We start from the raw sequence: 22,692 nt of genomic DNA, 5'->3' as shown, positions 1-22,692 counted from the left end.
CCTGGGGTGAATTTTGTCCTGGCAGCAACAGGAGGTTCAGCATCACTCCCTCTGGTGCTGTAGAGGAGGAAAATACCCCTCTCCACTTCCTGCTGGGTGTGGTTTAAGTGGATAATTACTGTGGGGTTTCTTAAGCACTTATTTTGTGTCAAGCAGGGTACTAAATATTGAGGTAGACACCGGATAATCAGAGCCATCACAGTCCCTGCCCGACATGGTGCTCACAGTCTAACTGGAGAATTGTTGCTTGGGAAGTAGCATCCTCCAGCAACCCAGTTCAATTAATCAATGATATTTACTGATACCTCCTGTGAACAGAGCAATCGAGAGAGTACAATACAGCAGAGTTCACAGACATGTTCCCTGCCTACAAGGAACTTATAGCCTGGAGTTCCTGAGGTACATTCAGGAGCTGGAGAAGGGATGAGGGCATGACTCCTTGGCTACACTCTGGGTTAAAATTGCTTTGACCCACACTGCAAGCCAAACAGGCCAAAACCATATCAATTGGTTTTGTGCTTACAGGCATGGTTGCCATGTAGCATACTTAGATGGAGCTTAAGGCAAGAAGACAGTTACTGCCCTAAATCAATCAATCAATGGTATTTATTGAGCACTGTACTAAGTGCTTGAGAAAATACAATAAAGTTGGTAGACATGATCCCTGTCCACAAGGAGCCTTTAGTCAGTGGGCCGTCCTCTCTTGGTTTCTTAGTAGCCCACTCTCAATACTTCAGGCAAGGAAATTAGGCTTATATTTTTCGGCAATTTACAGAGATTTGAAGTTCATCGCTCTTAGTACAGTGCTCTGCACACAGTAAACACTCAAATACAATTGAAAGAATCAAGATCAGAAAGGAACTTATTCATCTAAACTATGGAAAATGGATTGAGAAATTACACACGGGTTTATTTTATTTAGCTACTCGGAAAGGTAAAAGAACAAATAATTAGCTAAATTCGGAAATTCATGTTACATTCATAAATTGTTTGGTTTTTTTAAAAAATGAGTTGAAGCCAGTTTGGCAGTATTACACAGCTCCTGGGATGAAATATAATCAGCTATTCAGCAAAAAAAAGAGCTGTAGAAAATGTAAGAATCTGTACTTGGGATATTCCCAATTCATGCCAAGTTTGTGAGGGTGTCAGGAAGAAATGGAGCAATAAAGGAAAGAAAGGGGTGTGTGTCTGCCTAGGTTTGTGTTAAGAGCCTGCAAAAGAAAGGGCTGTGTGTCTGCCTAGGTTGGTGTTAAAAGCCTGCAATATTTTAACATATAATTTTTCTGTTTCCAGCATTTGTCAGAACATAATTGTTTGCTGTTTATGATACCCTAATAACCAAACTTAGATACCTTTAGTCTTGAATATGGTATCAAAGTACATTTTTAAGAATTCTCTAGTTATCTCTGAGGAGCATGAAGTAAGAGGATATTTAATGGTCTCATCTGACTGCAAATGTCACCTACCAATCAAATATAAATTGATTAATGGGAATGGAAATATTTGGATACCTGAGAAGATAACTGTTTAATAAAATGTTTCCTACTACAGTTCATTAGTTTGTAATAATGAAATGATTAGAACATCAAGCAGTACTGTTAAATGAATTTTTAAATCTTTTCATTCAATTATTCATTCCTAGGATATACTCTATGCCTTAATCATTGTAATCAGAAATGACAGTGGGATTTTTCTGGTTTTATTTTTCTAATCCCTTTGTCATAGAGTATGCCTGAGGTAGAAAATTGTGAAGAATATAACTCCATTTCCTTCTTAATGAATCATATTCCACTCCCTGATATCCTATAGCTGAAAAGCTCCTTGAGGGCAAGGTTTGTGATGGTTATTTTGATTTATCCATTCCTTAGAGTACAACCAAGGACAAGCTGTACTTTTGGAATGGGCAGGTGGTTGTGCTTTCTGGCCCAAGGAAAGGGAAAAAGAAAATATTTGTGTCCGGATGATTTGCTGTAGCCAGGAATTAGTTACTCATCACCACAAAGTTCCGAGCAGGGTATGGGGGCAAAGTAGAGGTCAACAGGGCAAGGAAGCCAGTGATAGCACCTGGAGGATACTGGGGGGATGGAGTGGTTGCTGCACCCTCTCTTTCCCCTGGACAAGACGGGCTGACTGACAATGAAAAACAGCGTATGACGCTCAATTTGTCATTTGAAATATCGAGGGTGAGATGGTCTCTCCCATGTAACAGAACACCACAGCTACTGAATCTGTTTCCCCTCAGTCTTTAATAAAGTAGTAGTAGCAATATTATTTATTGAGCTCCCACATGCCCAACATGCAGTACTAAGCACTTGGGAAATACAAAGCCATTCCCTGCCATAAAGGGCTTAAACCTAATGGGAGAAACAGACATAAAAAGTATAAACAAATTGAGTAATCAGAATAAATAATCCAATGTGTAAATGAATAAGCGTATATACGAAGGGATGAGCATAAATAAATTCAAAGGTGCCAAAGATAGCTGATGGGTTAGATGATTTAGGGTTCTGGGAAACTTATCAAAGAAGGCTTTTGCGGGGAAGTGGGATTTTAGAAGGGCATTGAAAGGGGAGTAATCTGTCAGATTTGGGGAGGGAAGCAGCTCTAAACCAGAGAAACAGTATGAGCAAGGAGATGGAAGCCGAAGTCAAGAGCAAAGTGTAGAGGCTAACTTGGAGAAACAAATAGAGCAAACTGGGTAATAACTGGCAAAGAGAACTGATAGGTAGGTGAACTGAGACTGTGGAAAGCTTTGAAGCGAGGTGTTTTTGTTTAATGCAAAGGGACATGGTTAGCTAATAGAGGGGGTTTAGGAGAGATGTGTGTCAAGCAGTGTTTCAGAAAATGATCTACACCCCCAGCAGTGTGTAGTAGAGATTAGAGTGGGGAGAGGCTAGAGGCAGGGAGACCAGCAAGGAGGCTGATAAAATAACTGAGCTTCTTTACGGTATTTTTCAATAAATTTTGGAAGTGTGGTTTACATTTTTTTTGCTTAATTCATTATGTACCTTCACCTTTTAATCCATGGAAATGTCACCAGTTAGTCATTACAAGAGAAGCAGCGTGGCTCAGTGTAAAGAGCCTGGGCTTGGGAGTCAGAGGTCATGGGTTCTAATCCCGGCTCCACCACTTGTCAGCTGTGTGACTTTGGGCAAGTCACTTAACTTCTCTGGGCCTCAGTAACCCATCTGTAAAATGGGGATTGACTGTGATCCCCACGTGGGACAACCTGATAACCTTGTATCTACCCCAGCACTTAGAACAGTGCTTTGCCCATAGTAAGCGCTTAACAAATATACCATCATTATTATTATTACAAAAATGAAAGCTATCCTCTGGTTCTTACCTAGTAATAAATTTAGGATATGTGCATAACAGAACATTATTTATGATGCAGGTGTACACTGCCTTTATTTTCACATTTTCATCTTGTAAGAGGTCAATTCTTTGGGATTAATTAGATCCCTTGAAAGAGAATGGTGATATTTACATGGTTAATTTTGAACACTGTTGCTACATTAAAATTTGACAAAATCTTGGAAAGCCAGTATTTGTCTACGTTGTCACCATAATTTGAGCATCATAGAATTAAGATTACATGATTTTGTTGGAGAAGAGATGTCTGTCTTCTCTAAATCCCTGTATTCATTTCTTTGGTCCACTTACTAGGGGAAAATCTGGAATTATTTAGTAATTCATAGAAGCTTCTAGTGCTCTGGCTTTTTCCATGAAATTCTTTTGAAATGGCATCGTGACGTTATCAAAGTCCACCTCAAAACTAAAGCGCTCTCGGCGTATTTCCCGTTTATTTATCAGTTCTGCTGTTGTAGCATCAGGACTCCAGACCTGAAACAAAGTCACCAATAATAGTTAAGCATGGTAAGGCGAAAACCAAATTATGATATTAGGTTTCACATTTGTGATCCTAGTTTTGATCATTAGAAATATCATTGAGGAAGCAGTCAGGAAAGCTGTATCGACTTGGGTGGGAGCTTGCTTCTGGTCATTGATTCAATCATATATATTGAGTGTTTACTGTGTGCAAAGCACTGTACTAAGCCCTTGGGAGAGTACAATAATAAACAGGCACATTCCCTGCCCATGACAAGCTTACAGTCTAGAGGACACTGGTCACTGAGGGCCCTTGAAATTTCTGAAATTTCCAAACATACCAAACATTTCCTGCTCTACCCGTGTCCGTACAAGCCATGCTGAGAAGCAGCGTGGTATAATGGATAGAGCATGGGTCTGGAGTCAGAAGGGACCTGAGTTCTAATCCCAGCTTTGCCACTTGTCTGCTCTGTGATCTTGGGCAAATCACTTAACTTCTCTTTGTCTCAGTTTCTTCCTCTGTAAAATACTGTGAGCCCCCATGTGGGACATAGACGGTGTCCAACCTTATTAGTTTGTATTATCTACCCCAGCGCTTAGTACAGTACCTGGAACATAGTAAACATCTAACAATTACCATTTTACAAAACAAATAAAAACAACTGGAAAAGTCCACCACAGTCTACGAGCGTAAGGGTGAAGTCACGATTTCTAGATACTGAAGGTATTTCCCATTCCCCAGTGTTTCATGAGGGTAGTATACAGAAAACTGACAGGATTTGCCTAGTCAGCCAAGCTGCACCCGTTACTCATGGTCAAGCCTTTCCCTGTGACTGAAATGCTCTTCCACTTCATTTTCACCAAACCATATCCCTCTCCTTATATTTCTTTTATTAATGATGTGTATATATCTATAATTCTATTTATTCTGATGGTATTGACACCTGTCTACTTGTTTTGTTTTGTTGTCTGTCTCCCCCTTCTAGACTGTGAGCCCATTGTTGGGTAGGAACTGTCTCTATCTGTTGCCGAATTGAACTTTCCAAGTGCTTAGTACAGTGCTCTGCACACAGTAAGCGCTCAATAAATACGACTGAATGAATGAATGAATGAATGAATTTCTTCCTTAAAAGCAATCTATGGCCTAGAAGAAACAGCATGGGACTGGGAATCGGGAAACCCGGTGTTTGGCGTCCCTGCCCTTCCACTGGTCAACTCTGTACCTTGGGCAAGTCCCATGACCACTCTGGACCTCAGTGTCCTCATTGATAAAATGGGAATAAATGAGATTAATCACCATATTGACAGGGATTGTCTGATCTCATATCCTTGTATCCATCTCAGGACTTAGCATATAGTAAGCACTTAATAAATCATAATGATAATAATTCATTCAATCATATTTTTTGAGCACTTACTGTGTGCAGAGCAATGTACTTAGCACTTGGGAAGTACAAGTCGGCAACATATAGAGACGGTCCCTACCCAACAATGGGCTCACAGTCTAGAATAATAATAGCGGTATTTAAGTGCTTACTATATGCTAAGTGCTGACTATAGTAAGCACTTAATAAATCATAATGATAATAATAATAGTGGTATTTAAGTGCTTACTATATATCAAACACTGTACTAAGTGCTGGGGTAGATACAAGATAATCAGGTCCCACATGGAGCTCACGTTCTAAGCAGCAGGGAGCACGGGTATTAAATCCCCATTGTGCCAGATAAAGGAAATTGACTTGCCCAAGGTCACACAGCAGATAAGTGGTGGAGGTGGGATTAGGGCTGGTTGTGGCCAGGGAATGTGTCTGTTTATTGGTATATTGCTCCCAAGCTCTTAATACAGTGATCTGCGCACAGTAAGAACTCAATAAATACGACTGAATGAATGAATGAATGACTGAACCCAAGTCCTTGGAATCCCAGGCCCATGCTCTTTCTGCTAGGCCAAGCAAATGCAATAATAATAACTACTATCATTCCCTGAATAATTCCCCCAGTTTCCCAGTCATGCTACTCATCAAACACCTCAATATTTATGTGGTAATTAGCGTTTTTATGGTTTTCATAGTCACCAGAGCCTATTATTTCTATTACTCACTGTATGCTTGCTACCTCCCCCTTCCCCACTGACGGCATAACCGCAGCTGGCATATTTTTTTAAAATGGTTTCTGTTCATTCATTCAATTGTACTTATTGAGCTTTTACTGTGTGCAGAGCACTGTACTAAGTGCTTGGAAAGTACAATTCAGCAACAAAGAGAGACAATCCCTGCCCACGACGGGCTCACAGTCTAGAAGGGGGGAGACAGACATCAAAACAAGTAAACAGGCACCAATATAAATAAATAGAATTATAGACATACACATCAGAACAAGGAAACAGTCATTAATATAAATAGAATTCTAGATAGGTACATATACACACAAGTGCTGTGGGGCGGGGGTAGAGCAAAGGGGACGATTCGGGGCGATGGGGAGGGGAAGGGAAGCTGAGGAAAAGGGGGGCTTAGTCTGGGAAAGCCTCCTGGAGGAAGTGAGCCTTCAGTAGGGCTTTGAAGGGGGGAAGTGTGATTGTTTAGCGGATTTGAGGAGGGAGGGCATTTCAGGCCAGAGGTAGGATGGGGGCCAGGGGTCAACGGCGGAACAAGCAAGAACAAGTCCCAGTGAGAAGGTTAGCACCAGAGGAGTGGAGTGTGTGGGCTGGGATGTAGAAGGAGAGAAGGGAGGTAAGGTAGGAAGGGGCAAGCTTCCTATATGCCAGGCATTGTACTAAACTCTGGGATAGGCACAAACGAATTGAGCTAATCTAATAGGGCTCACAGTCTTAATCCCCATTTTATACACAAAGTAATTTAAGCACAGAGAAGTTAAGTGACTTGCTCAAAGTCACACAGCCAGGATTAGACCCCAGGTCCTCTGTCTCTCAGCCCCTTGCTCTTGCAATTAGGCCATGCTGCTTCTGAAAGGTGTCTTGTACGGTAGACAGATTCAGAAGGAATCCTGACATGGGTGGCAAAAACTGCAACAGCTGCTCAATGCATAGAACAGTGCTTTGCACATAGTAAACACTTAACAAATACTATAAAAAAAAACAGGTGTCCCGGGGACTACCTTAGCAACCACCAACTGGTCTGTGGTGCTATAGCACAGCCTGGAATCAGAATACATCTGTGGTCAATTTGACCACAATGGGTTATATACATCAACATTTTGGTGCAATTAACAATATGTGGCACCCCTAACTAAGTTAATTACGTATCCAACCTAATTAACTTGTATCTACTCCAGCTCTTAGAACAGTGCTTGGAACATATGAAGAGCTTAACAAATACCATTATTATCATTACTATTACCCTCCTACTTGCCTGTTGCACTCACTGCCCCAGTGACATTTTAACTGGGATCTTTACAAAGATTACAATCATCTCCAAAAGTAGCAATTCAGAAGATACATTTTTTAGAAACTAATGAACTCCAAGGACATGGACCACATGCATGATATAAAACATAAAGTAGTCATAATCAATGTCAAAAATAGGTGCTGCATAGCACACTGCACTCTGGGAATTGTGACTTGAATAGTTGGTCTTTCCAGGTTTTAAAACCCATCATTTGAAAAGCAAGGGAAACAGAAGCAGCATGGAATTAAAATAGTATACAGTTCCTGGCAAAATACTTACTCTCTTTGGTATGAAGGTAATATCAACTTTCTTTGTGTATCCACTAGTAATCAGAGAATTTAAATTAACAACATTCTCCTTAGCAGATTCCTTTCTTTCTTTTATAGTGGGGATATCAAAAGCCAGTGGAACTGGTGCCTGCAATTTCAACCAATGAAGCCATCAGTTACAAAACCTGGTACCGCAATACAATTTACTTTACATGTAGAATATATAATTTCAGGGCATCTACAGCAGCTTGAAAGTTCTTGGATTTATAGACATAGAAATAAGCACACACTTTAAAATAGCAGATTCTGGCCCTTGGTTGTAGGAAACAGGTACAACATAAATCATGTTAGTGTCTTTCTCCCCTAGCATGTCTTTTCTCTTATTGTACTGTCCCAAGTGCTTAGTAGAGTGTGATGCATACAGTAGACATCCAAGAAATACTACTGACTGAAGTATGGTCATGACTAGTTATGAGCATATCCCAGGTTACACCTACCCAGAAGATATTTACACCTGACCGCACTTAGAAAGCCCATATAGTAAACGTGGTGTTCCATATGGGAGTGCCAAATGTTATTTTTTTTTTTTAAATCATAGACTGCTAATATTCTTTTAGGTTGTTACTACCCTGTGAAGCTTCTGGAAAGAACATAAGGCCTCCTTGAGTCAGTTTCCTAATCTCTCAGTAGATAAATGGAATAGTGCCGCTTAGCAGAATTCCAACAGTCTTCAGCTCAGTGTTGCCAATGAGTATCTTTATTGTGTTTAGGGTGTTTCTGAAGCAGGAAAATCCTCCAGGGTAGTTCCATAGACTAGATTGATTGTATCAGACAAGGCCTATTAAACAACCCCATTTTATAACACATGGATGGGGGAAAGGTCAGGGCAAACAACTGTCACTCTGAAGTAGATTATCATTCTACCATGAAGAAACCTCAGAATCTTGCTTGGTAGTTTGCCAAAGTAATTGTATATATATATATATATATATATATATATATATATATATATATATATAACATTTGCTAAGCACTTACTATGAGCCAGACACTGTACTAAGCACTGGGTTAGATATAAGCTATTCAAGTTGGACACAAGTATCGCAAGTGGGGCTCATGGTCTTAATCCCCATTTTACCAATGAGGTTACTGAAGCACAGAGAAATGCCTCAGAAGACTTGCCCAAGGTCATTCTGCAGACAAGTGGCAGAGTCAGGATTAGAACCCATGTCCTCTGACTCCCAGGCCCATGCTCTTTCTGTTAGGCCATGCTGCTTCTCTTTCATTCATTCATTCTTTCCCTCACTGACTCATTCATTGTAATAATATCAATTAAGCCCAGGTGTTCTGATGCCAAAAGCTTTTGTAAGGTCTGTAAATACAATATAATGTTTTAGTGCTGGACCCTGTATTCCTGTAGATTTAATATTCAGTCTCTTTTAGATATCAAAATAAAACTGTGACTAAATACAAGTAAAATTTGTACAATTGATACCATTGAATCACATACAAATAACAAAAGGACATCATGGACTGGGCCAGAAACACTTCCCCATTAATTCAACAGCAAATATTCTTAATCTTCCACTTTTTTAAAAGTTTAGAGACTCACTTTTGGCTGCAGATTGTTTGATTTGACCATTTAAACTTTTCTCAAAGAATTTTTTTTTAATTGCTCATTGAGACTTTCCTATATTTTAGAAGTCTATCTAAACTGCTTGTTGTTGAAAATCTTCATTTTGCAAAAACAACTTACAAAATAGTAGTGTTTGAGAGAGAGGTGTCCATAGAAAGCATTCTACCACAGTTCAAGGTATTTAAATTAGCCCTTGTTTTTCATACCTCTTCTACTTTAGCTTCAGGTCCCTCAGCCTTGGGTTTCCCAGCTTTTTGTTTACCACCTTTTCCTTTGCCCCTTTTTGTGTCTGGTGGTTTGGGAAGATGCTCCATCTTTTCTTGGATTAGATCAATTAATCTGTAGTCTGCATATGCCTTGGCAATGTCCAAAGTATTTTCTCCTGTTTAAGAAAGTTTAGTTAATTCAAATCTCCAAAAACTGTGAATGCACTAAGTTAGAATATGTGATTTCACCTCCTACTCCTTAATAGTCTGACTATCCTAAACTATAGCTCCCCGCTCTTAACCCCACTCAGCCCTCCAACTCCTAGATGTGAGGGAACGTGTCCTGGATGTGACTCTATCCAATCGTATTGACTCCCTTTGCCATATTCAACTCACCAACTCACAATCTGGATCCCCCACCTCCATTTTCCTCTTTTGCTTGGGCTAAAATATTGAACTAAGTTATGTTTGAAATTTTTATATTTTAGTGTAATTTGCCCTGACTGAATTTTTCATTTGCCGTTTGTGAAACACTTAATATGTGTCAAGCACTATACTAAGCACTTGTGTAGATTTAGGATAATCAAATTGAGTAAAGTCCCTGTCCAAAAGGGGGCTCACAGTCTAAGGAGAAGAGAGAGCTAATACTTAATCCCCATTGAACAGATGAGGTGACTGAGGAACAGAAAAGTTAAGTGACTTGCCCAAGATAACACAAGTGGCAGAGCAGGGATTAGAACCCAGGTCTTTCCCTTCCAACCTTGTGCTTTTTCGCCTAGGCCTGGATGTGACCCAATACCGGCCCCACATGGGCCTCCCAGCCTAAGAGGGAAGACAATCTTTTCTTAAGGATTTGAAGAACATTAGGCATTTGGGAGATAATTCATTCATTCATTCAATTGTATTTATTGAGCGCTTACTGTGTGCAGAGCACTGTACTAAGCACTTGGGAAGTACAAGTCGGCAACGTATAGAGACGGTCCCTACCCAACAATGGGCTCAGATTACACACTCCAATGCCTTGTGGTTTTGGGGAAGATACTTTTGCTAAAACGCCTTAATTTCATACTTGTATTGAATGTATGAAAAAAATTAACCTTTTTTTATTAGCTTCCATTTAAAAGACTACTATATCACTTTGGCAGGATTACATAGTAGTAGCCCAAACAAAGAACCAAAGATGTGAGTGGGACACTATCAAAAGCTTTTTAGTACTCTGAACTTCTATTGTTTCTCCCTTGTCTTTGTGTTATTTCACTCTGATAGAGAGACAAATTAGTTTTATTTGATCCAATTTTCTCTACACAAAACCATTTTGTTGCTTCCTATTATCTGCCTTTCTTCTGGAGACTGAAATCAACTGATAGCATAGATATGTACCATTTCTGTTTTCCAGCTGGATTTTAGCTCCAAGATTCATTAAATACTGAACAGTGTCGAGCCTACAGCTTTCAATGGCTCTCATCAGGGGAGTTGAGTTGTTGATTGAAATTGCATCTATCACTGCTCCAGATTTAATTAGAAGTTCAACAATATCTTGTTGACCAGCATGACATGCATGGTGCAGAGGCGTCCAAAGAAAATTATCCGTAGCATTGACACTGGCCCTGCAAAAGAAAAAAAAAGATAGTGTAAAGTACATTTCACTAGTGATGGCATTGTATGGATTTTCATCAAATTGCTAAGGAAATGCCCATCCAAGAGAGCTAAAGGATCATTCTGCAGGCACCAAAGGTTTAATATGGTAGGACCAATGTATCCTGGACTAGACTAAATGCTCCTGGTGGGCAGGGAATCTGTCAACCATCTCCCAAGCACTTAGTACAGTACTCTGCATACAGTAAGCATTAAATAAACACCATTGGTTGACTGTGCGTGTGCAGAAATGTGATCTCAATAACTTGGAAAGATCACCTGACTTTTCTCAACTCTGACGATGCCAATCTAGTAAAATGAATCAATCAATCAATGGTATTTATTGAGACCTCACTGTGCGCAGAACCCTGTATTAAGTGCTTGGGAGAGTACAATAAAGTAGACAGATCCCTGCCCTTTAAGGAAATTACAATTTGTAACATGCAGTATTATTGTTACTTGCTTTAGTATACTTACTGTGGCATAAATAATAATAATTGTCGTAACTTTAAGCATTTACTATGTGTCAAGCACTGTTTTAAGCGCTGAGGAAGGTACAAATGTGGTTAAACATGGTCAATGAACCTGGACCTTCTTAACCTCTGAGCCCTCAGGAAACGAGACTGATCTTTAAAGAGATCATAACCAAGAAGCAACTTGGGATGATGCAGAAAGTGAAGCCAAAATGGCTCTGGAAAACTGCAGTTGCAGTAGGAAATTCCACAAGTAGAATTGAAGTCTTTTTGAGAAATATGGGGACTGATCATCCCTTTTTTGGCCCCTTTTGATAGAACTTCTGCCATTGCAGTTGTCATCCTGATGTGTCCTAATGGATAGAGCTTGGGAGTCAGAAGGATCTGGGTTCTAATCCCAGATCCGCCACTTGTCTGCAGTGTGACCTTGGGCAAGTCATTTCACTTCTCTGGGCCTCAGTTCCCAACTCTGTAAAACAGTGATTAAGACTGTGAGTTCTGTGCAGGACAGGGACCGCATCAAACCTGATTACCTTGTATCCCCTCCAGCACTTAAAAGAGTACCTGGCTCATAGTAAGTGCTTAACTGATACTATTTATCATTATTATTATTATTACAAGATAATCAGGTCAGACCCAGTCCCTGTCCCACCCAGGACTCAAAATCTAAGTACAATCTTAGTTTGCGGATTTAAATCTAGCATAGTTTGTGTTGTAGATTTCTATTTGCTTTCTGAATTTTATCATGTCATTTTTTAATCCTGTCTGTTGTTAGTGCAGCTTTATTAATGGATCCTGGGTGAAATTTCTAGGTCTAAATCTTCTTTCAGTCCTTAGAAATACAGGAAGGCTGGGATTAATCCTGGTTTATAGGTATATAGCAAAGCAACCCTAAATTCAGTCCAGGGAGAACCCCATTTCACCTCTGGATTCTAGTAGACTGTTCATTTCCTAAATATAGTCTCATTTTCTTAAGCCTAGAAGAGGTGTGGAAACCCGAACCAGAAATAAACCAAGTAATTTACCCTTTTTCTAAAAGAAATTTCACAGCCTCTATATTTCCTCCTGCACAGGCAGTCATTAATGGAGTTTTATAAAAACAGTCCTTCATATCCACTGGTATTCCCTCATCAAATGCTTTCTTCAGTGATGCTAGGTCTCCTGCCCTGGTGATGTAGTTAATACTGGAATAAATCTTTCCTGGCTCATCAATATACCATGCCGAGTCATCCTGAATAGGATGTATAGGTGGGTGATCTCGATTAAATTTACTAAAATCGGTAACATTCTGGTAGCTTTCAATCATGTAGAGTGGAGGCCCACCGTCTTTTCGGCGGGGAAATAAATTCTCAGGAATGATGCATACTGGCATTGGAAGGACAAACTTGCTTTTTTTTCCCTTTCTGGCCTTGCCTTTTTTCTTTTTCTTAGGTCCATAAGATGCCATGAGAAAAGGTTTTTGCAAGTACTTGGTCCCCTTAAAAAAATCATCAATTTTGACCCCTGCTCCTCGCAGTTTTTCATGTAATTGAGCCACAATGGCGATGTTTTCAGGTTCTATGGGGGCACCATTTTCCTGAAGTACTGTCCCAAAATCTTCTTTGGTTACTGTCCCATCGCCCCTGTCCATGGCTAAAAATTCTTCCCGGAGAGTTGCCTCGCGTTCCAGTGACCAATCATACAGTCTGATAGCCCAGAGTGGATTCGGGTCTGTTGCTCCTGGCTTGGAACGTTTGGTAAACAGTCGCTCAATTTTGCGTAATTCTTTGGATGCTGCTTTGAAGCCACCTTCTTTAGCCACCATTCTTGGTGTCTTAGTTAACAAGTTCTTCCATTTAGGATCACAACCTAAAAAAATAAATCCACTTTTGTTTTAGCAAGTGGCATACGAAAACACTACTGATCTGTAGAGTTAATCCCACCCAAATACCCAAACTACACTGCTATAAAGTCATAGAAAAGAACCAACATTCTATCCTTCAACTTCCCTTTTTAGTTATATACCATAATATATGAAAGAAAAATTTGGCAATTTAGGCTATAAGTTACCGAAAAGCACAAAATGTATTTAAGGGCCTAAAAATAATGATGAAAGCTTGCCTGTTCCCTAAGACAGATTTCTTCTGTGGTCTAGATGACAACTCACTTTGACTGTTTTGTTTTCAATAAAATAGGGAGTTGGAAATAGAAAACTTCCAATTTAAGATTAATCAGAGTTTCTGTCCACTCTCTTGATAAATAGTATTTATTGATGGTGTCCTGTGCAGTGTTTGGGGGGCTACCAAAGAGGTAGACAAGCTTTCTGCTTGCAAGGAGTCTAGCAGGTGAGATGGTTACAAAGTAATTTACAGATAGAATTAAAGAAAGAGAGATAGTTTATGTAGATGAGTAAGTGTTTAAATAGGGAATCTAAGTCTACGAATGAAAGTGCTAGAGTACCTGAATGTATAACTGGCACAACAATACTGAGATGGTAAATCAATGGTATTTATTTGGTGATTGCTATGTGCAGAGTACTGTCCTGAATGTTTGGGAAAGTACAGTATAGCAGTGTTGGTAGTCATGTCCCCTTCCCACAAGGAGCTTACCGAATAGAGGAAGATCTTACAGTCTAGAGGTGATAGTTGGGGATATTCATTCATTCATTCAATTGTATTTATTGAGCACCTACTGTGTGCAAAGCACTGTACTAAGCACTTGGGAGAGTACAATATAACAACAAATAGACATATTCCTGCCCACAATGAGCTCACAGTCTATGATTTGGAGAGAAGAAAAATTAATCAGGATAGGTTCCTTAACTGTAGTATAAAGTGTTTGTACCGTATCATATGTTTAATTGGGGTGAGGTGACCTCCATCAGTTCCCTAGAAACTTCTGTTGATTGTTTAACTGACCCAAGGGTAAGGAAAGTTTTCCTGAATTTCAGTCAACACACCTGATTAAGATTAGTGTTACTGACTGTTGAACAGGCAAGCAGTTAAAAAAAATGTATGCTGAAATGATCTTCTCTCTCTAGCCCAGCTTCATTAGAGAAGTTTGTTTCAGTTTTGATAAGTTAATTTATTTACCTCTTTGACCTATGAATTTGCAGCAATCTGCAAATCCGCCCATAGCAGCATAATGAAGTGGTGTGTTCCCATTCATTGCAATAAGTCCTAAATCTCCATCATATGCAGAAATAATCTTCAGTATCTAAAAAAAAACCCAACAATTTAATAAGCTGCCCAAAACTGGATTTATACAGAATGCTATCAGCATCTACTTTCTGGAGAAAAAAATGGCTTAGGATCTAGAACCAAGCAGTAAGATTTTTGAAATGTTCTGCTAATGAGAGAAGAACTTCAGGACTGGCTTAACTGACATAAGGATTTTTATTTTTAAGTATGGAGGAATGAGATTTAAAGTCAAGATAAGTTAGTGATACTTTAAAAAATTCCCCCATTCTAATTTCTTTTGATATTAGTTGAATAGCAAGTATAGTGTTTACAGATTAATCATGCCCTTTAAATTCTCCGTCTTTGGTACAATAACTTAATTTCATATTCAATTTACCACTTTCCAATTCACTTCTATAGTTTGTTTTAAAACCTAGTTGTGCAACTAAATTCACAATGGTAAAATCATAGGTATAAAGTCTGCTCTGAATTGTTACTGATCTGTTCAACTAATCCCACTCAAATAAGCAATCAATTTTTTTAAATTGGACATTGTCTATCAGACTGAGAAGTCACAGGAAAAGTAGCTATTTTTAAAGTTTTAACATAAGTGCAACTACCCAAAGCTGAAAATGAAGCATGTTTGTGAGTGAAGAAAAAAATATATGATTTTCAGACCAAAATTTCCATAATTTGGAATTACTTTTAGTTATTATAAATTGATGCATAAATGCCTGCTTAGAAAAATAATCTTCTCTTGCTCCCTTTTTGCTTTTTATATAGCGCGAACACACTTGTCTCAAAAGAATGCATGGTATAGCTTGGAGGGAGAGGGGAAAGTCAACTTTTAAAGTGGTAGATTTGCCAAGTCCTTAGCAATTACTTCAAAATATCCTCCTTTGGCAGCAAAATGTGCAGCATGATGTCTCTCATTGTCAAAGGCGTTGACGTCTCCTCCTCTTTCAAGTATGCCCTGGACTACCTCCAGCACACCTTCCCTTGCGGCTTCCATTAAAGCAGTGCGACCTGTTGACTACAGATACACTTGATCAGTTACTGTTAATTTTGTTGTTATAAAATGTAAGTCAATTCATTCATTCAATCGTACTTATTGAGCGCTTACTATGTGCAGAGCACTGTACTAAGTGCTTGGAAAGTACAATTCAGCAATAGAGAGAGACAATCCCTGCACTTAACGGGCTTATAGTCTAGAGGAGAAGCAGAGAAGCAGGGTGGCCTAGTGGATAGAACACAGGCCTGGGCATCAGAAAGACTTGTCTGCTGTATGACCTTAGGCAAGCCACTTAACTTCCTCTGCCTCAGTTCCCTCATCTGTAAAATGGGGATTAAGACTGTGATCCCCATGTGGGACATGGACTGTGTCCAACCTGATCAGCTTGTATCTACCCCAGCGCTTAGTACAATGCCTGGGACATAGAAAGCGCTTAACAAAATACCATTAAAAAGAAACAGGACAATAATTCTGTGCCAAACAAGATACTGAGTAGAAAACATTCAAAAAGGAATTGGCGGCTATTTGGTGCCACCAATAAGTTGAAGACTGAGCCACAAGTTGGATACACAAGTCTGTAGAGTTGAATCACATACTGGGGTAACCAGAAAGAGTGAGGAGAAGGAATGAGACATGAAAAAAGTTTAGAAGAAATTTAGAACTAAAATACACCAAAGGGTTTCAATACCATAAAATAGTATTGACAATGGAAAGCTGTGAAAGTAGCAAATATCAGTGGGATCAAAACACACTTAGAATATATTCATGCATGACAGATCCACTAGGACTTAAATAGAGGGATGGTGTAAGGCTAGACATTTACCCCTAACCATGGGCTGGATGTTAAGGAGGATATTATTCCAGTCTTTCTATTTTGTTCTTTCCCTTTGTTGCCCAACAAATACCAGGTGAACTGGCAGATATTTCATTTCTTGAGAGAAAGGAGTCATGCATTTTTGGGTTTTTTTTCATAAGGAAAATAACAATACTAAGCTGTTACTATACACTAAACTTCCATCTATTTCCTTATATTTAATAATGTAAGTATAAACTACTATTTTATAAAAGATAAACTACAGAATGTCAATGAGAACATTTTGGAAAAACAAAAATTAACTGTTTTCCATGCCCGATAATTTACATAGATAATTATACCAATAGAGAAGTCCTATAACCTAAATAATAGAATGCTTTTTTTCCATTATGGAAATAATCATACGGTGTTTATGGCATTCGGATCTGCTCCTCTTTCCAGAAATCTCAGGCATGTGTCTTTATTGTCATGAGCCTCTTCACAAGCTTTAAGAAATACTGGTTTCCCATCGTATGTAGAATTGTTGACATCAGCACCGTGTTCAAGGGCAATCAGCACACAGCGGTAGTGCCTTTTAGTTGGCACAATGCAGTAAAACAAAACTCCTGCAGAAAAAGTGAATCAGAAAATAGTAAGAAAGTCATTTTAATTACATTTTATATTGCATGTAACAATTACAGGTCTATTTAACATATGGGCTTTACAAAAAATATCTTTGTCAGTTAAAAATGATCCACTCTAACACAAAGAGTTAGTGTTGATGCAGTAGTAAATTGTGCATGTGATGGATATACATTAATTCCTTTGGTCATGAGAAACTTTGATTCACCTGGAAACTGGTTTAAAAGGAAATCATCATTTATTGATTTATTGAAATGAAACAAATTGTTTAAAGAGATTCTGAAGCTTTCCCATTAGATCATTAACTCCTTGAGGGCAGGGACCATGTCTTCTGCTTTCACTGTATAATTTCAAATGCCTATTTCAGCCCTCAGTGTTGGCACTCAAATACTATTATGATGGTGAGAAGAACAAGCTGAGTTGCAAGAAAAGAACAAATAAAACAAACTACCATCTGGATTTTAAAATGCACTGTCTACTACCTGATATTATTCACCACCTTTTCTTTTGATATCAATCTAGGCTTTTATATAGTGAGAAGAAATAAAAGACAGGGCCAGACATTGCAAACTGCGAACAAAATAGTACAGCAGAGGATAGCATGTATGTGTGGTCAGAACTGTATTGGACTTTTCAGACATCCAAGGACACATAGATGCACTTCATTATCCAAATTTCATCTTTGAGGACTATGGAGGACTATACTTGACAACTATATAAAGTATGTATTTACAAAAGAACTGACAGGATTTAGCAGAAAACTGAATGCGAAATTTGTAAAAACAGTGAGGAGCTGAGGGATATGCCAAGGTTGTGGGCTGGCGGTGCTATCAACAGAGATGGGAAAGTTAGGAGGCAGGGGTATAGGAAGGAAGATAAATTCAATTTTAGACATGGAGGTTTAGGTGACCACAACACATCCAAGTGGAAATGTCCTGGAGGCAAGAGGAAATGATGGATTAGAAGTTAGATAAGAGGTCAAGACTGAAGAGGTTGATTTGGGAATCATCCATATTGTGTTTGTCCTGATTTCATTCTATCCAAAATGCTTACTGAAAACATGCATAACAGTATGTGAAAGTGTGTGTGTGTGTGTGTGTGCACCTTAGTACAGTGCTTTGTACATAGTAAGCGCTCAATAAATATGATTGCATGAAATATGATTGAATAATAATGATGGTAGTTGTTTAGCACTTATGTGCCAAGCACATAAGAAAGAAGAAAGAAGGGGAGAAACAAAGGAGCAGAAAAAGCAGACAAGTGAAATATGCTTAAGGGACAAACATAAAATGGCAAAGGAAATAAAAATCTGGGCAATGACACTGAATGTTTACTCATTAAATACATAAAGCTATTTCTCTCCCTTATCCTAGCCTCCATGCACTCCTAAACAATGCTGTGCTTCATTAGGGGTGTTTGGAATATTTACAATGGAAAGCATTAGGTAGAAAGCCGAAACTACAGAATGCTGAAAATCCCCACATTCTTAATTAATTATATTGATTGTGTCAAATTGTCAAATCCATATTTTTGCTCAAAAAATACTGCAAGCTTTCAAAAAGTTATTCCAAAACTGTTTACATATAAGCATGAATATATCATTAGATTAAAAATAAAACCTCCCAAACTAGAGTTGGGTCCTTTTTTGAAAACTCTTGCTATCCAAACTTAAACAACAAGAAAACAAATGTTAGCTTCCCTGTTCTGGTTTTTAAAGAGTAAATCTTTTTGTCCGGTACCAGATGCGATTTTCTTTTTTTACCTTTTCCTTCATTATCAACGATGGTCATGTCTGCCTGTGCCTTTGCCAGTTTCTCCAGGGTTACTTCGTGACCCAGCTCTGCAGCTTTCATTACGGGGGTACAGCCCATCCGGTCTTGTACATCAGGATGAGCTCCTAAGTCTAGCAGAAAGCTGACCATGTCGAGATCATTGGAAACACAGGCCAAATGAAGGGCGCTTTCTCCATTAATTGGTTCTCTGAAATTGATAAGTTCGGGATATCCAAACTTGGTCAACTTCTCTATCTGCATCTTATCCTTTTTAAGTACACACTGCAGAACTTTGTAGATTTGCAAGTTTTCAAGCCTCTTGTCTACCAAAGACATTCTTGATCAAATGATGCTTGTCTTCTTCCTGCAAATTATTTTCTGGGTACATGTATGGAAATAGAAAATGAGAGTTAATTTAATCATTTCTAGTTTTACAGGTTATTTTTCACAAGGCTCTGCTGAGAACACAGGAGTTTTTCTTTAGAAGCTCAATAGTTATCAGAGGCCAAATAATAGTGTTTATTGAAAATTTACTTCATGCAGAGGACTGTGCTAACCACTTGGGAGAGTACAGTACCACAGAGTTGGTAGAACCATTCCTTACCCATGAGGAGCTTGTAGTCTAGAGGGGGAGGCAGAATTTAATATAAACAAATTACAGGTATGCACTTACATGCTGGGGGTTGAGGGTGGGGTGACTATTAGTACAATGATCACTGATACTGGAATTACTGAAATTTGAAATTGAATTCAGTCTTAGAGAGAAAAATGAAAATAACTTATAGTAACTAAATGTAAAATATTTCAATCTTTTAAAAAGATTTTCACAATCCATAGTTGTAACATTTTGAATATGAAGAATATAAGACTCAGGAGAAAAGCGAGAAAAGGAATTTTTTTGGGTCTTTATGTAAATCACAAACCTGTCCCAGAACTTGACTCCACAGAGCAATAGAATTTATATTCTCTGCTCAAATGATGCGAATAGCCAAGGTTTCACAGATCAGGGCTGACATAAACTTGTCTAAATTGAGTACAGGAGCTTGTAGAGAGTTTACTGCAGTACAGTGTGGTAAATCCTTACCTTGGCTGAATTCATTCAGGACTCAATCAGTGGTATTTTTGAGTGCTTACTGTGTGCAGAGCACTGTACTAAACACTTGGGAGAGTAGAACACACCAGAGTTGGTAAACACGTTCCCTACCCACAAAAAGCTTTCAGTCTATTGGGATACAGAATGTTCTTAGGGTCAATTTTTGAACAGCATAAAGTGGGCAGCTATTTTATTTGGGATCTCAGTCCACAATGTCTGGGTTCATTCTCCAAATCATGAAGGGAATGTTATCATCATCATTGTCAGAACGTGAGTGCTGCTTTGTAAAGAGCCTTCTACTGGTGTTGTAGGACATTACGAAAAGGAGATTGACATGATCCCTAGGACTTCACAATCTAAGAGGATGCAGCATGGAAAAACATTCAAACTACAAAAAAAAGGCCAGAAACGAGTAGTTAGATTAAAAGGTTAAAGTGTCAGTCCTTGAATTAGTGCTAATAGTCTCCCATCAGAGAGATGGGAAGTAGCTTGGCTTAGTGTATAGAGCAAGGACCTGGGGAATCAGAAGGACCTGGATTCTAATTCCAGCTCCATCACGTCTGATGTGTGACCGTAGGCAAGTCGCCTCACTTTTCTGTGCCTCAGTGATCTCATCTGTAAAACGGGGATAAGACTGTGAGCCCCACATGGAACACAGACAGTGTCCAACCTGATTAGCTTATGTCTACCCCAGTGTTTAGCATAGTGCCTGGAACATAGTAAGTGCTTAACAAATACTATAAAACAAACAATTGTATTTATTGAGCACTTACTGTATGCAGAGCACTGTATTAAGCACTTGGAAAAGTACAATATAACAGAGTTGGTAGACACGTTCCCTGCTCACAACAAGCTTATAGTAAAGAGACTGTAAGCAATTCTGCCCAACATGTTTGTGTGAGCCAGTTTGAGATGAGAAAAGAGACAGGCAGGTAGGTAAAGGAGGGCCAGTTGGTGGACAGTTTGAAGCCCAGGATCAAGGATTTTAATTTGAACCAAGTTGGAATTGGGAGCCACATTAGTCATCTGAGAAGAGGACTAGGTTGATCCACTTGGCATTTGAGAGAAGTACTTTGTGTTGCACTGTGAAGAAAAGACTGGCGAGGAGAGACGCCAAAGGCAGAGAGACCAGTGAGAAGACTGTTGTGATAGTTTACTCAAGAGGTATTTGAGTTTGGACAAGTTAAGTTCCTAGAGAAGTGGAGAGGAAGGTTTGGAGCCTTGAAATATTGGGAAAAAACAGACTTGTTGAAGGATTTGACAGCGTTGAATAAGAGGAGTAATTTGTGAGAACAAGGTTGGGAATTTAAGGGGCAGAAGAACTGCTATTGTCAGTCATGGTAAAGCTAGGAGAGGGTGAGTGTCTAACAGCAGGATGACTTCAATTTTTGATATGTTAAGTTTGACGTTGCAGCAAGACATCTGAGTGGAGATGCCTGGATACAGGAAGAAACCGGAGAGAACATGAGAGGTCAGGATTGGAAATTTGGGTTTGGGAGTCATCTTAGAGAAGTTAGCATGACCTAGTGGATAGAGCGCGGACGTGGGAGTCTGAAGGGCCTGAGTTCTAATCCGAGTTCTGCCACATCTCCTGGCTAAGTCACCTCACTTCCGTATGCCTCAATTCTCTCATCTGTAAAATGGGGACTAAGGCTGGGAGCCCTATGTGGAACAGGGACTGTGTCCGACGCAACTGTCTTGTACCCACCCCAGGGCTTAGAAAAGTGCCTGGCACAGAGTAAGCGTTTAACAAATACCGTAATTATTAGCCGAAGGGTGACGTTCCCATCTCTGTTGTAGCAACTGCAGGCGCTGGGCTAGAGTAGAGGGCGGATCCACCCTCCCAGGGCCAGGGCCGAGGCTCATCTACGATTTTTCCTCCTTCCTCTTCCCCATCTCCCCTTATTCCTCCTCCTCCCCTTCTCCAGGGTCCCAGGGGTTTTTTTTTTTTCCCCTTTTCTGTGTCGGTTTGGCCTCCCGGAGGCTGCAGACGTGTGGCTTCGGGAACGGAATGGGAGGAGGAGGAAGGGGTGCAAGCGGGGCTGCCCGTAAGCCCACTGTTGGGTAGGGACTGTCTCTATATGTTGCCAATTTATACTTCCCAAGCGCTTAGTACAGTGCTCTGCACACAGTAAGGGCTCAATAAATACGATTGATTGATTGATTGATTGATTGATTGCCCGGCCCTGGGCCAGGGGAGAGGGGTGGGCGTGCGGCCTTACCTGTCCTGCCCCTTGGCCGGGCACCCTGGAGGTCGGGCGAGGTCTCCCCTCGCTCCCAGCCAGGCTGTCGAGGGTGAGCCGGGGGCGGGCACGGGAGGCGTGGGAAGCGAGCCTCCGGGGGCGGGCACGGGGCGTGGGGAGGGAGCTCTCGCAAGTGGGCACGGGGGGTGGGCAAGGGCCAGGAGAACGAGCTCCCAGGGGTGGGCACGGGGGGCGTGGAGCGAGCTCCCAAGGTGGGCACGGGGGGAGGAGAAGGAGCTCTGGGGGTGGGCACGGGGGGCGTGGAGCGAGCTCCCAAAGGTGGGCACGGGGGGCGTGGAGCGAGCTCCCAAGGGTGGGCGCGGAGGGAGGAGAAGGAGCTCTGGGGGTGGGCACGGGGGGCGTGGAGCGAGCTCCCAAAGGTGGGCACGGGGGGCGTGGAGCGAGCTCCCAAAGGTGGGCACGGGGGGCGTGGAGCGAGCTCCCAAAGGTGGGCACGGGGGGCGTGGAGCGAGCTCCCAAGGGTGGGCGCGGGGGGAGGAGAAGGAGCTCTGGGGGTGGGCA

At 40.3% G+C, this 22,692-nt stretch overlaps 1 protein-coding gene and 1 long non-coding RNA gene across 2 annotated transcripts in view; one reads left to right on the top strand and one right to left on the bottom strand.

The window, feature by feature from the left end:
• LOC119932322 overlaps positions 1-22,692 on the top strand; it is a 91,188-nt gene that overhangs the window by 67,526 nt on the left and 970 nt on the right. The gene's annotated exons all lie outside the window — the stretch shown is intronic.
• ANKEF1 (ankyrin repeat and EF-hand domain containing 1) lies at positions 3,400-22,307 on the bottom strand. Its single transcript, XM_038751439.1, has 10 exons — positions 22,150-22,307; positions 18,825-19,212; positions 16,847-17,046; positions 15,499-15,648; positions 14,529-14,652; positions 12,483-13,305; positions 10,730-10,956; positions 9,350-9,525; positions 7,518-7,655; positions 3,400-3,846 (listed from the first exon to the last, which is right to left on the bottom strand). Exons 2-10 carry the CDS (start codon positions 19,168-19,170, stop codon positions 3,688-3,690), a joined length of 2,343 nt encoding a protein of 780 aa, XP_038607367.1. The 5' UTR covers positions 19,171-19,212; positions 22,150-22,307; the 3' UTR covers positions 3,400-3,687.

This window comes from Tachyglossus aculeatus, chromosome 9 (assembly GCF_015852505.1).
Source record: "Tachyglossus aculeatus isolate mTacAcu1 chromosome 9, mTacAcu1.pri, whole genome shotgun sequence".
NCBI lineage: Eukaryota > Metazoa > Chordata > Mammalia > Monotremata > Tachyglossidae > Tachyglossus > Tachyglossus aculeatus.
This window is presented reverse-complemented; position numbering and strand designations above follow the sequence as displayed.

What these genes read in the sequence shown, in the direction of transcription:
- ANKEF1 (XM_038751439.1), bottom strand. Translation starts at nt 19,170, where the DNA reads ATGTCTTTGGTAGACAAGAGGCTTGAAAACTTGCAAATCTACAAAGTT. An exon ending in CGTTGATAATGAAGGAAAAG is followed by an intron (nt 17,047 to 18,824) that starts GTAAAAAAAGAA and finishes CTTTTTCTGCAG; the next exon opens with GAGTTTTGTTTTACTGCATT. An exon ending in CAAATTCATAGGTCAAAGAG is followed by an intron (nt 13,306 to 14,528) that starts GTAAATAAATTA and finishes TTATTTTTTTAG; the next exon opens with GTTGTGATCCTAAATGGAAG.